This window comes from Ptychodera flava, chromosome 9 (genome assembly GCF_041260155.1).
Source record: "Ptychodera flava strain L36383 chromosome 9, AS_Pfla_20210202, whole genome shotgun sequence".
Classification (NCBI taxonomy): Eukaryota; Metazoa; Hemichordata; class Enteropneusta; family Ptychoderidae; genus Ptychodera; species Ptychodera flava.
Window position 1 is genome coordinate 33,735,927 of NC_091936.1, and position 15,368 is coordinate 33,751,294.

A 15,368-nucleotide genomic window follows, 5' to 3' on the forward strand; every position below is an offset into this window, starting at 1 on the left:
TAAAGTCATAGTTTTTCCACCTGTTACTTTACTTGGAAAGAAAAAAAATATTCGTCTGATAGGAAAGTGGCAACAAACATTTGTAGGAAAACGTGTGCATGCTTTGCTTGTTTTTAAAAATACATGGTAAATAGCGTCAAACATTCAAAAGGAAAAATAGCATGTCTGAGCTCTTGCCATCAGGTTTTAAAGAAATGCATAAAGGCAATAGACTTTGTCGCGTAATGGTTGTACTGGCATAAGCAAAATACGAAAAAAATGAGAAAATAGAAAATCACTACATTGTCAAATATCTCATGTTATGGAATTTTTCACAACCTCAAATGCATTCAATTGTCAATTAGTACAAAATTCAATAAGTCTGTACAAGTTGATATGATGTACTTGTACTTGAAAACACTGTGACATGTTTATGTAAAAATAGTTCTAACTCCTTTCCCATTAATTCCTGAAAAATGTCACATATCAATAATTTTGTTCAAATTCAAAACATTCAAGTGAAACTACAGTTAATAAAATTTCTGCCTCACCAAGTCTTCCTTTGGATATAATTAGCAGTCACACTACTTTGACAGTGATTGTAGGCTGTTTACAAAGGTTATATTGGTTGATATTGGTCATAAAAGTTGTCATAAAACAGTAGAATGCAAACAGAGATTTGGACCATAATATCCAAAGTGTGTACATTCTTACCTTATAGATTGTAATCGCACGCAGTTTACAATGGTTACATTGCTTTGGTCATAAAACAGGAGAGTGCAAACAGAGATCGGGACCATAATTTCCAAATTCTGCTTTGACAGCAAGATGAAAGTAAATAGTTGTAAGCAAGATTAAAAAGCTAATAACTTGTACATGATACAACAAGTCATGATTACGCAATCTATTCATATTTGGAAATTCAGTTTTCTAAAAAGAATTTATACCTATAATTTTGTGACTTTATGATTTGATGATATCTTAGAAAGATTTTGCCTCCTGCAAATTTTCCATCAAATGACATATCATGCAACATCGTGTGAAAACCAGTAAAAAGCTCACCAGTAGTTCTTTTTTACTTTCTTTGTTTGGGTCCAGGAAAGATCATTGCATGCGAACTCAAAAATGTAAGGGAAAACATTAATTTGCTCAAACGACAACGCAAATTGGAATATATTGAAAAAAATCTCTGAATACCAATTGTCAATACAGTTTAAAAACAGGAAACTGTGTCAAAAATTAGTACTGCTGAAATGTTCATAGGTATAAAAATATCTGATTCGTAAAAATGTCCTTACAAGCGACCTAGCTGCCTGTATAGCTCTGCTGCGATTTTGTTCAAAAATATTATATCTAAATCTATGCCAATAGAAGTACCACCAAAAATGAAAAACTAGCTCCCCCTCATAAAATATATGTTAATTTCATCACCTTTTGAACAAAAAATGTTAGAAAAAAACTGAAAGACACTCAGTATAGCCTCCTTTACACTATAGGGCACGATACCTCCATAAAGTTATTCAACTTTCTTGCAACTATGAAAACACTTCATTAAGCTCGACTGAGGAAAAATATGGCGATAAAGTATTTAATGCAGCGATGGCAGCATACAATAAGAATGTAGTCGGTTTCAAGAAACTAAAAAAATAACACTTTCGCTGCGTCTGATGAAAAAAAAAGCCATCCTGTGTTTAAACATTGCAAAGAAAAAGACCTAGAATGCATAATTGCTGTACTAGCGTAAACAAAATAAAAAGCAGACAGGAAAAATCGACAAACATTTGCCAAATATTTCACTTCGTAGCGATTTTCAAAATTGTATCTCACATACAAACAGCTCTCCATGTGAAGAAAATTCAATAAAACAGTACGACTTAAATATGATGAATTTTGAATACCATTCTTATGATGTAGTCTAGTTGTCTATTAATCCCTGAAAAATGTCACAAATTGTGCAACTATTCCAATAAATTGAAAATAAAGCTAAATGCGATGTCATCGTTCTAACTGTCTTTAATTTCCCCTTAACAGTGATTGCACATAGTTTATATGGGTTAGTTTGGTCATAAACTGTCTATGGTTTGGTCGACCTTGGAAAGGTTGTCTAACACAGAAAAACACAAACAGAAATATGTACCATTTTTTCCAAAATGAGATAAAATTCATTGCGGCGACGAGAGGAAAGTAAACAGTTGTGAAAAAGAATCATACACAAGCTGACCACTCTCAATGTGCATGGTGCGATAAGCCTGTACTTTGTACTTACATTTCATACTTGGAATCGTAAATTTTACCAAAATAATTTACACCAATAATTTTAAATCGTTCCCTTCCAAAATCACGAATAAAAATCAGGGTCGTCGGGCAAAATTTTAAGACTTGAGAAACAAATTACCCGCTATTTACCCCCCCCCCCGCCACCCACACACACACACTTGAACTTTAAAATAGTCTCCACCCTTGTGCTTACTCCATGGAGAAAATTTAATTTTCGATTTTCACAAAAAGAGCAGGTGAAACAAGCTGCTCTACGAGCTTCAACTTAAGCCCCAATAATTAGTAGACCAGAAACGTCCTGTAAAAAGTTTGAGAGTCCGGATACTATAAATCTGTCTCTGAGGCGCGTTCTACCGTAAAGGCGAAAAATTGATGATGATTCATTGTAGGGCTTTCTAATATACTATACTGAAATTTGAATTGGGGGGAGAGCAAATGTCACGGCCAACACTTTACAACGTAACTTGTTCGAAACTGTCAGACGTAATATTTATCAAGTCGGTCCCTAAATGCAAAGATTAGATATGCAAATACGCCGGCGAGCTATGAAAGGTCGTATTGATAGCATACAGCCGTGAAATCTCTGAGATGCATAAGTACGTGATTTGCCAATATTTATACATCATTTAGAGCTATTTACCTTCCTTACCGCATAAAAATACCTATATTGAATAATTGGATAGCCACTAAAATTTATGTAACATTTTCTGCGGAGATAAGGTTGTACGGAGAGAGCGAATTAAATCGTCAGAAAATACCCGTATGTTGAGTGCGGATTTGCTTACTCTTTTAAATTCATAACTTATCTATTAAATCGACATATTTGTGTTTCTAAGTACAAATAGCCGTTTTATCGCCAACTCTTTCATAGTAAAGCCTTAAGGACTTTTATACAGAGAGAAAATAACTTACACAATATACATTCACCATACCCTCATAAGAATGGCGTGGTTACTGCACAGGCGCGTGGAAGGTGTTCAGAGTAGTTCAGAGTAGAATATCGAAAAAGAAAGAGCATTCATGCAGTTAAAGAAAGATTTCTGCTTATACCGCATCGGCAATTCCAAGTACCTGGCCTGTGGGTTACTGTTACGAGTCCGACTCAATGGCCTCATTTTCTAAATTTCTCAAATCGACATTTTCTTCGGCCGGTACAATTACAACATTTTCGAGCAGGTTTACTTCTTGTTCCATGATTTCATTGTATATTGTTTTCTTCGGGGGTTCCTGAACCGTGACGTCATCGCTTTCGTCATCTTCGACAACAAGAAGACCAGCGGCGCGCATTTTCTTCTTGTGCTTTCTGCCGTTTTCATGAGAGAGTTTTTGCGAAGGGCTCGTGTACCCAACCTTGCACAGATCACAACGCCCGTACGAATCTGGTCTCGGAACTGATGGACTTGCGTGAGCCTCCCTGGCGTATTTGTAAGGGATGGCGTCCCCTCTGACCACGTGATCGCCATGTGATTTGTTCTTCCACGCCAACTCTTTCGCTCTGTTTTCCAGCGCTTTCTGCCAAAGGTCACGATATTCTTCGCAAACATCGTTAAACTTCTCGACCAAACTTGATATTTTCTCTTCTCTTTTCAAGTTAGCACTGGTATCAGACACATCTTCGGAAATGTCGACAAGTTGCCCGCCATCATTTAGACTCACCTCAAAACCATCAGTTTCATCCATGGGACAGACTGCACCTTCTGTTGCATCCGTGACGTCATCTAATTCTGACGCTCTGTCTAAAATTTCGACTGCCGAAACAAAACTATTCACATCAGACTCAGACTGGTCCTCGATCGGCTCGTTATTCTTTCTATCCAATAAACTTACACGTTCTTCGATATCTTCAGTTTTGGTTGACACAGGGCTTACCTGGTCTAAAGGCACAGGAAGGTTGTTGGCGCCTTGAGGTTCCCCCACCTGTTGAATGTCAACGCCCACCGGTGTAGGTATGCCCGTCTGTGGGGAACGTTGATCATCCATTTCTGTCGAGGTTTCGGTCCCAGATTTAGCTTGGTTGTCATTTTCAATAGCTGTGTCGTCATCCGCGACATATTTTTGAGTCCCCTGAAAAACTGTCGGCAGGGCAGAGAGCTCGCGTCGCCACGCCTCTTTCTTTCTGTGTTTCTCGCTTGCGTAATGCTGCTGTGCGCAGCTTGGTCCGGTGAAATGCTTGTCGCACAATTTGCAGTATAAAGCAGTCCGATATTCAAAAACTCTCTTTGGCGACGGACCCTCATCGCGGAGTAGCGACTCTGGTGACCGAGATCGCCTTGTACTGCCATTGGAACCATTCCTGAGAATGCCGCTGTTTTCACCTGTTGCTGACTTTGGTCCTAATTCTCTGTCGTTGACCAGTTTTCCATCGTCGCTTGTTTCGCCGCTAGAGTGTCCGTTTATTTCGTTGAACATCTTTTTCCTTCCTTTCATTGATAAGTGATTTGGGCTTCCACTATGCAGAGCTAGTTGTTCCAGTGAATTCACCGCCACGGAACAGACGTCACAGAAATGCGCCGTGATATGTGCGTTTTCCCTGGCGCGCTCTTTTTTCTTGTGTTTCTCGCCGGCGAAGTGTTCGGCCATGCTGGCGGAGCTTGTGAACAGCACGTAGCAAATGCTACAGCCACGGACGTGATCCGATGCATTAGAACTTGAAGAAACAACGGACGCCGATTCCGCATGACTTTGCACGGTGGCCTGCGATGTGTGACTTGGGGACGACTGCCGTGAACAAACCGGGTCCGTCGGCGACGGCGCATTTGAAATCGACGACGGAACTTGACCCTGGACTTGGGCATTGTGGTATCTTAACTTCTTCTGATGTTGCTTGCCTCTCAGGTGGGCGATGTGGTTTTCCTCGCAGGAATTTGGCACTTTACACACGTCGCAATAGTAATTCATGTTACCTCAACGTTACCTACAATGCACATAATATATATTCAGTGTTTGGTCAGAGGGCTAATAATATGTAAGGAAAACACAATCCACGAAAGCTGAAACAATGACGGAAGTTTGTTTTGGGCGATCACTGGAAATAAAGCCGACTGAATTATGATCAATTGAAATGACTATTCCCGTTAAAAAAATTGAAAAGAGGACACTTACCAGCAGATCACTGTCATGGACAAAAATGAAAATACGAAAGGAATTCCGACCTTCAAAGAAGCGCCCGTTCCACCGTTTCTGTGAAGCCACACTGTGCGCAGTTCTCGTAAAGACAACGTTACGTTAGGGAATTCCCCGTATGCCCGATATATGAATTTCCGTCATTCTAGATTATTCCATTTAGCAGAGGGGTGGGTTTTTTTCAATGGCGACTTGTGAATCCACTTTGTGTCTCCGTCGACTCTGTCTTGTTCAAATTGGAGCCCAGCTTGCTCTCCTAGTAAAATGTAAAGGCAGATGCGATTTTATTTCTGTTGGTTGCCTGTCGTAGAGGGGTCATTTTTGAAATTACGTTGTGCTGCACTGTACACTATTATTTCGACATCCCTTCCATCTAAATGATGTGGCGTCTCTACAACCGCAGTTACATGGCAAACTAATTTGGTATCTTTGAGATATCGAGAGTTATGTCATGGCGAAGTCAAATACACACAACAAACACACCGGATCGGCGTCTCAAATATTTTATTGATATACCAATCTTTTTAAGAGAAAATGGAAAACATTACGTAAGCTCGATACCGAAGATCTTGGCAATTATACTACTTCTATGTTACTATGACTACAGTCGTCCTTTTCCTGCGGTCTGGGATCTCAGTATATTTCGAATCATCCAGTGTTTTCGGTTTGCTTTGGATTTTCCATGATGACTGGCAGATTGAGACTACTACTATCTACCTCCGTGCTTCTACCGCCAAGATCATGATGATTGGCGATATGGCAAGTTGCTAAGGGAGCGATCAGTACAGTTACTATGGCCAGGGTGGGCCTGAAAAATCCGGGGGGTGTCTGAAATCGGAAAACTACAAAAGGGGTCACAGCACGGGGGGGGGAGGGTTACTCGACTTTCAAAAATGTTCTTCCTGTCAAAAATATGTCCTCCCTGTCAAAAAAGCCGTGTTACCCCGATATAGTAAAACGATTTCGACTTGCACGATTTTGATCTCGTTGCTTTTTTTGCCCCGTTCTCACTACAGGTCCGAAGAAGAGCGTCATTTATGAACTCCAGGTTCTCTACGATTTCAGGAATATGGTACTATAAATATTATGTGGTAAAATTGTGAAATTTGACTAAAAATGCGATTTTTTAAACTCTCGTTTCAGTCTCGTGAGACAAATGAAAGTACATGATAACAAATTTCATCAGTCGTCGGTGCCCCTTTTACTGAGGTACCAGTGGTGTTTGAAGGGTAACTGAACTGATATTTACGGGACAAAGTCGAAGTTGTTCACCCCTAATTAGTATCAACTTATAATACTTAGATGCCCTTATTCTTCGATATTCGGCAGAAGTTTTACCCCCTCTATATTTTACGCGATCCACGGATCTGATCAGTGACGTTCTTCTATATACTGCATGACGCCAGTAAAATAAATGGTTTAAAAGTTGCACATTACAGCGACATTAGGATAGATATAACCTCTGAGATATTTCACGAATTTTCGTATGTCTATCAGTATTTCACAGTTTGAATTAAGAATTACCTCCGCCTAACAACGAAAACAGATAAAACGTCGGCATACATTAAGTTTGTTTACGTTATTCCCTCAAGGGTGAAAATAGTCAAGAACTAGGACCATCAAAAAAGTAACAGAGAATAAACAGAAGAAAACAATAAATAATTAAATTTTTGATATATATTAGTATATGTGTATATATAATGTATAAGTATACAATGTATTGAATAAATTTTGGGATAATCTAAAAATATATGTTTCTTGTATAAGTGTAATGAGATATGTCAAGCTATCATTATCGCTCATAATGTAGCAAAATTTGGCATCTTTGGCATGGAATTTAACAACTATTGTCTTGATTGCATATGTTGTGGACAACACATAATATAGTGAAACTCATCATCAATGAGTTTGTATCACATCCAGAACAGACTCGATCTTCAACTTTATGTTTTGGTCTTGTGTGCCCTCCTTTCTCAATCATCAGGCCGGCTGCGGTCATTTATCCTCAATTTAGTAAATTATTTTCTGCCGTTTTTTTTAAAATTTTTTATACAGCTTAAATACTTTTCCATTTTAAAATCTGTTTTAAATTTTCTATATATGCGTAGTTTATTATTCTCACCAGATAATGTCTCTTCTGCATTAACCTGTTGTTTCCATTTTAAAATGAAGTCATTATTTATCTGTTAATTTTTTCACAATATGTCTATCATTTTGCCAAAAATTATCTACACTCTGTGATCCCTTGACCTCTTGCCTTGCCATTGCCCAGGCCAGTATTATTAAGACAATATACCGTTATTATATACCACATGGATCGATCTATTTTCTTTTAAGTGCATGTTCTATATCAATATTTAACCATCATCTTCTTAATTAAAGTTAAAAGTGAGTGCCTATTCATCCCAGATTGATGTAAATGAGCCAAACCATAATGCCAAACAAGCCCGTTTCTTGTACAATCCTGACAAGTCTTATACACTGACATCTAAAGTTGTGTGATGAACAAGGGTTTCAGCTACTTTGCATTGGGTCGTGGAGTGAGATAGGGTGACCCTATCTCTCCCAATGCTGTTTATTTTGGTGCTCGAAGTTTTTCTATGCTCCCAGCGGTCAGACCAAAAAAATTGAATTTTATACTGCAAACAGAAAAAAACAAAATTGACATACACATAAAGAAACGGGGAAAATACCTGCAAATAGTTGGCTGATAGAAAGATTTATTTAGGACAGAGGTAACATGTTAACCCCTTCATGTAATTCCACCTTTCTGACAGTAATGTAATTTTTTCCTTCTTGAAAAAACCATTATAAATACATATAAATACATTATAAATACAAAAAACGTGAGTGTCTGCCCATGTCACCTCGCACTGCTGATTTGTTGCTGATTAACTTGAAAAAAGCATCTTACAAAACTTGAGATCAGTTTTTCAATGGGTGTCATACCTGTATATTTTTCAGTTCAAAAGATTTCACATCCATAAGTTAGTATTGGTATACGCGTTTCTGTTTCATCCGTGCACGCGTATATAACTGATATCGATCCCCGAGCCCGGTAACGTTTGATGGATATATTTCGTTGTCAATGAGATGAGTCCCGAGAATGGTTGGACAATATCGTCTCTCTTTTTAGGTTGGATGCGATCCATCAAACTGGCTTCCTGATTGAATTCACACAGTGCTAGAGCTTCTCATACATTATTGTACCTATTTGTCCTCCGTGAAGTCGAGGAAGTCAGCACATCTTCACCATCAAACACCACTCACTGTCATAGGTGCTAGGAGCATGTATTGCCACTGCCTGGAAAGTCGCTTTGAAGGCCAGGAGTGTGAGGCCGAAGGCGGAACCTAGAAAAGAAGCTGGAACATTGTTTTTCTTTTAGCTACTACCGAGCTTCAGCCTGCACACTCCCGGTCTTCAATCGACTATCCAGGCAACGCTGTGGGGACCCGAAGTCATTGTGACAGTCTTGATTTGGCGAAAGCCCCCTGTTACTAGTAAAAAGGAGAGGCTGCAGTTGTTTTCCGTCATAATTTGCATCCGTTGCTGCCCAAAGGCTTTCGACGGATGGCGTGGATAGTGTTGCATGTTTTCTATTTCAAAACTGTTCCAAGACAGTTAAAAGATAACACTTTACTGACACTTGAATTTCAATAGTAGAAACATAAATGCATTTTTCAACAAAGGGAACACGTGTGAGTGGTATCAGTGGTATGTCATCGAGTTCGAAAAAAATGAATTGCCTCTATTTTAGCTGATTTGTGGTATTATCAGGACACCAAGGAAAAACAAAACACAGTTTATTTTCGCTTTTAGTTTTAATGCATATATCTCATAAAATATGATGATTTGACGTTGAAAGAACAAAATCTCTAAAATGAGTGACATTTTCAGGATAAGGATTAGGTTTACCTACAGATTAAATATGTAGATTTTGTCAGCATCAGTTTTGATGACAGGGCACATCAACAAAAATATATCACAGATAGTCATGGGCATAAACTTATTTTTTAATGAATTAATCATTTCTACCTGATCAAATGTTATATAGAAGTTATCTAACTCATAAAAACGACGATGAAGCAAAGATTGAATGAAGCGAAAGTTTTACGTTTTTTCTGACACAATTCCATGAAGCTATCGAGGGCATACCTTTTTTGTTTGTTGATAGTGAACACTTCGGTGTCATTCAAGGTCGTAAAGTCAACACTTGGCTCGTTCCCTCAGCAATAACTCACTCTTTCTTTCCTGTTACAGACTAAATTTTCCTTTGCCTTGAATGTTGTCTTGTCATTCCGAAATCTTTACAAAGGTCAGTGAACGAAACGATTGAACCCCCAAAGTCTGTGTAAAGGTTAATGAACGATACGAATTTCCCTCCATCTTGAGTAAAACTTCGTTGTCAGGGACATTGAATGTGTTTGTGTCTTTGATACCTAATTATTAAGATTTTAGAAAGCGACTTTGTTATGGTAGTAGAAAGGGAATTTGTCGTTAGCACCTAAATGCCAGACAGGATACCGGGATGACTACATAAGAAAATATCGTCTAGGAATTATGTAATGGATGCAGATTATGTAAATTTCACATAGTTGATGCCCAACGAGAGGAAATTTCCAATGAAACAATGGTTGAATCGCTCTTCCCAAATCAAGGATTACTATACGATTCATTAGGGAATGGACAGTTAGCTGCATTAATAAAGCTGTAATGTGACATTTCCTTCTGAAAAGAGAGGAACACGAACTATCTTCAGTTGGGCATCTCTGATGTGTAACTTTCCACTTCAGCAATACATCCAAGTCACGTGATACTTGTCAGTCTCTACTCTTTTAAAGATGTCGACGTACCTCTCAGCCGTTAGTGAATTTAGTGTATCACAGCGGCTAGCGTCGCTACTATCCGATCGTCTGCGACCAGGATACCAGAGATCAACCAGAGTAGTGGCTTGAGGATGACAAATAATATATTTTTTTATTATTTATTTGCTTTTTAACGAAAATGCGTATAGAAGAGCCCGCTGAGGATGAAAGGTTGGATTACCAAACCTACTATCCAACATTATGTTTTCCAGATTTATTTCTAATTCGATATCCTATCAGACCAACTAAAATAAAAAGCCAATCTCACAACTCTAAAAACAATCAGCGGCCAATATTTCACTCATCTTAACATATTACAGGGTAATAATTGGTATCTTTTACAGAATCCATCAAGTTACTCTTCCGGAGAAACTCTCGTAAATCGACCAACCACCAGCGAAAACAACAGACATTATACAACTCGTCCATGCAGACATTTGCTTTTGACTTTCGTCGACGTTCCGACAATTAAGCATCTGTCTAGATTGTATGTAGATTAGCTGGCATCTAAGCATAGGGGGTCCAATCTCCGATGATGACGATGATGATGATTAAATATTTAAAAATGAAGATAAATAAACATATATTTGGACTCAGTAAATTTGTGTTATTGTTGTTGTTATTGTTGTTGTCGTTGTTGATACTATTTGCAGAAAAGAACAAAGTATGCGCTGCAAATTTCAACACAGCCTAACTATACATGTGCGTCGCAAATTCAATACAGCCTAACTATACATGTGCGTTGCAAATTCAATACAGCCTAACTATACATGTGCGTTGCTGCCTAACTATACATGTGCGTTGCAAATTCAATACAGCCTAACATTACCCAAGGGGTGTCACTTCATTGCCACACACTTTTTTTCGATCGCCAAAAATGCACCTAGCATGCATCGAAATCGGTAAAATTCGACGTAGGGTCAAAGCACATTAGTCCTTCTCAATAATACTCCAACATTTTTACCTCTTACCGATGAAAAGTCGAGAAATCAGCAAGTTTTTCAGCGTATCTGGACGTCTCTTACATTTCAGATTTAAAAGGCGAGGCAGTGTATTGAGTCACGTGGGCGCTTTCAAATCGAACCAATAGCAGAGCTGAATGGACCAGCGTGAAAACCCGGAGGCAACGTAAGTTTCTCACATCTTTGGAAAGAACGATCTCTTGCTGCGGGTGAACTGGAACTGTTAAAGTTACCAGAATTTCGTATGCAGACGCACGCAGACAGTGTCACCCATAGTCTTCCAAAGACGTGAGAAACTTACGTTACTGCCGGGTTTTCACGCTGGGCCCATTCGTTCAGTACGGGCTCTGACCCTACATCGAATTTTACCGCTCTCGATGCTTGCTGGTGCATTCTGGCGAGCTCTGCTATTGGTTCGATTTGAAAAGCGCCCACGTGACTCAATACACTGCCTCGCCTTTTAAATCTGAAATGTAAGAGACGTCCAGATACGCTGAAAAACTTGCTGATTTCTCGACTTTTCATCGGTAAGAGGTAAAAATGTTGGAGTATTATTGAGAAGGACTAATGTGCTTTGACCCTACGTCGAATTTTACCGATTTCGATGCATGCTAGGTGCATTTTTGGCGATCGAAAAAAAGTGTGTGGCAATGAAGTGACACCCTTGGGTAATGTTAGGCTGTATTGAATTTGCAACGCACATGTATAGTTAGGCAGCAACGCACATGTATAGTTAGGCTGTATTGAATTTGCAACGCACATGTATAGTTAGGCTGTATTGAATTTGCGACGCACATGTATAGTTAGGCTGTGTTGAAATTTGCAGCGCATACTTTGTTCTTTTCTGCAAATAGTATCAACAACGACAACAACAATAACAACAACAATAACAACAAATTTACTGAGTCCAAATATATGTTTATTTATCTTCATTTTTAAATATTTAATCATCATCATCGTCATCATCGGAGATTGGACCCCCTATGATCTAAGCGCTAATTTACCATCAACTTCGTGTTGTTTGTCACCGTTTCCAATTAACCGACGTGACAACTGTCCGAATTCACAGAGTCAGCTTGCGCAAAATGTCTTGAATTTTGCACCAGTTAACGAAAGTTTTCTGAGAAGCAAACTATCTCGTTACACATACCAGTAACCGCAGCCGCAACGACTTTGTAGTCATTTTCTAGTGTTGTGAAGGGACCGTGTTTGAGGTGGCACATATGGCTTGTTCGCTATTTATACTGACAGGGGCACAATCCCTGTGGTTCGATCGCGAAGGCCGCTGTATGCTTCAGAGAGGTGACCCTATGCATGCAGTGGCTATAGGTGAGTTCAGGACGTTGTGGCTAATGGACAGTGTTTGAATTAGGGTCATCTAAGGCTTACAAATTTTCATTTATCCTATTTCAAACCGTAGTCCTCAACCGCAACATATCAATTCACGCCTACAAGAACTCATACTAATAAAAAATTCACCTTGACTTTCATTCATTCTTTCTGCGCCACTGTTACGGAGAAAATTTGCTCGTCAGCAAACTCTCGTTATCAGCGGGCTCATCTGTAAACATCTTCATTAAAGATCCATTAGCTGTAACTTTCGTCATTTTTAAAAATAAAATTCTGTTTGTTCTGTGTATCATGTGCAGTTTCTGGTTTGAATCCCTAAACCATGGAGAAATTACTAATATTTAGCTCATAATTATACCTTATATGAGTATAATCTGCATTGTTATTGTTTAAATTTTGTATTCAGGTCCGGACTAGAATACATTTATCAACAGTAACAATGGTCATTTCACATATACAGGCTGTGTTGGCAAGCAGGGCACCGGGCATTGGTCATGATGATCGGATTATAGTAAAATTCTGTAGTTGATACATTGAAACAGAGTAGTGAAAAATTAGTCAAAAGTTACAGCTAATGTCCCTTTAAAGAAATAAAGATTCTTATTTGTTATCCACAAACCACTACTCTGGTTGATCTCTGGTATCCTGCTCGTGAGATGATCGAAGCATCTGTAGTGATAAGTGGTGGAGAACAAACGGGTATACCAAGCAAGTTTGTGGTTGATTAATGACAAGAAGTGGAAGAAGCTATAGAAATATTGAAGAAGGACAAGGTAACTGTTACTATATTTGGAAGGGGGGTTGATTATCTCGTCTTGGCCTGGTCAGAGGTATTAGGAATCTTCAAAGTATTGACGTTCAGAGTTCGTTGATACTACATAGACTTTATTTCTCAGTAGACAATCTTGACAGGTGCCATCTTCCAAGATACGCTTCTTCCATGGTCTAAATGTCTGGGCCCGCTGTATTCCTCACTCGTTGTAGTTTCCATCTCGTTGTATTTTTTTAAGAATAGACATGATTCCAATCATAAACATCGATGTCACAATTAATATCCAAACGGCACTGTGACACTGTGCAAACCCATCACGTGAAATTCTCATGTTCCTTCATTAAGTGTTGACTATATTCATTATTTCAATATCATTCAAACATCTGTCGCGTCTTTGTTCGTTTGCCGCAAATATGGTTTGTATGCATTTCGACTTATTATATAGGTCTTGCTGTTTTAATTAATAATTTTACTGGTGTCGATGACCGCTAGGTTCATTAACCTTTGTCTGAGATAAAATATCTCCGTAACACTCACTCTCCGTCTTTCAAGCAATGCGTCCCACCTTGTTATTCATAAACCATTGACATTTTTAAAGACTAAGAAAGCAAAAAAGTCATACTTTTACAACGACCTGTAAAGTCCTTTAAAAACCGAAAAAGTACATACCAAAGGAAATTAATTCCTTGTTTACACCGAGTTTTAAATGGCATATACGTGGCCATCCTCGCAAGCTCTGAACAAAAAGCATACTTAAATTTGTTTCATTTTCCTTTAACTTTGTCATCTCACATCGTCTTCCCGTAACTACAATATGATTCTTATATGCAAATATTTTCTTACAACTTAATTGCGTACTTTCGTCATTATAGGGAGCTGAGTCGGATAATCGCCTATTTCTCATATCAGTTTCAGAGGTTGACGGCTTAAATATTATATTCCCTTTCTTTTCATCTCGCTGAACTCCCTTAGGGGGCATAATAATCATAAATTTTCATATATCTCTTTCTCTCCCTGTTTTGTGGAACTTTTGAAGGAACAAAGAATAAAATCCCATAAAAAAAAAAACAATTTCGTGAGATTATGGTAAAAGAATAACAACTTGAATCACAGGCTCATAGTATGCATTCACTTTCTGTATAAATAATCAAGAATGTCTCAGCTTCGTTACAATGACGCTCTAACAAATCATCAAAAATAACTCCTCGATATGAAATTTTCCCATAACTTCGTACACAAAATGTCACCGTTACTCATTGTGACTAATAAAATTCTCTTAAAACTCCTGAAATCTCTTTAAAATTCGGCTTCTAAGCTTACACATACAAAAATAAAACAAGACGTCTTTTTCTTCTCCAAATATTGTTTACACAGGCAATGAACAATTTTTTCTAAGGTGCGATTCAAATCGAAGAATAAATTCACAAATAGATATATGTAACATCAATGGTAAATGGTAGAAGAGGTTAACATGAAATGGAAGTCAATTTCTGCTGGTAGTACCATATGACACCAGTCGACTTGTATAACAACGTATCTAGTTAATTCAACTGGTCTGATTACGTCATACACACACACTATACAACTCTTCATCAGAACGAAATCGAAAGTGGTCAACTTACCGTCATTACCGTGGACGAAAACGACAATCGGTTCAGAGATTTTATCTTGATTTTTTGCGTAGGTCAGCGGAGCGGAAATTATTGCTCTGGCTCGCGAGAATGACTTTCTCCAATCTCCACACAGAGATTGAGGAGCGGTGGGGCAACTGCGTGGATAATTCGAACCAAGCTAGAGGGTTTCCGAGTCGTTGACTCCCTAGCTATGTTTTACTTTTCCACGCCGTTACAATCTCTGTGTGGAGATTGTTCTTTCGCAACTTAATTATAGATGCCTATGTTAACCCGTTATAATAATTCAAGCGAAAACCTTAACATCTGTACTTAGGCGAAAACAACAGGTGTAACAGCTATAAGTAGATGTCTACTTATCTATATTAATGACTTTCCGAACTGTTCTTCCTTCTTCAACTTTAAACT

The 15,368-nt window shown here is 38.4% G+C and overlaps 1 protein-coding gene across 1 annotated transcript; it reads right to left on the minus strand.

The window, feature by feature from the left end:
- Nucleotides 1-391: 391 nt before the first annotated feature.
- On the minus strand, nt 392-15,112 carry LOC139140758 (zinc finger RNA-binding protein-like). The gene is made up of 3 exons (XM_070710154.1): nt 14,952-15,112; nt 5,359-5,635; nt 392-5,170 (listed from the first exon to the last, which is right to left on the minus strand). The coding sequence occupies exon 3, from the start codon at nt 5,152-5,154 to the stop codon at nt 3,346-3,348; it is 1,809 nt and encodes a 602-aa protein (XP_070566255.1). The 5' UTR covers nt 5,155-5,170; nt 5,359-5,635; nt 14,952-15,112; the 3' UTR covers nt 392-3,345.
- Between the last annotated feature and the right edge of the window lie 256 nt (nt 15,113-15,368).

Bases quoted from the DNA above. Each gene is read 5' to 3' on its own strand.
- LOC139140758 (XM_070710154.1), bottom strand. From the start codon at position 5,154: ATGAATTACTATTGCGACGTGTGTAAAGTGCCAAATTCCTGCGAGGAA.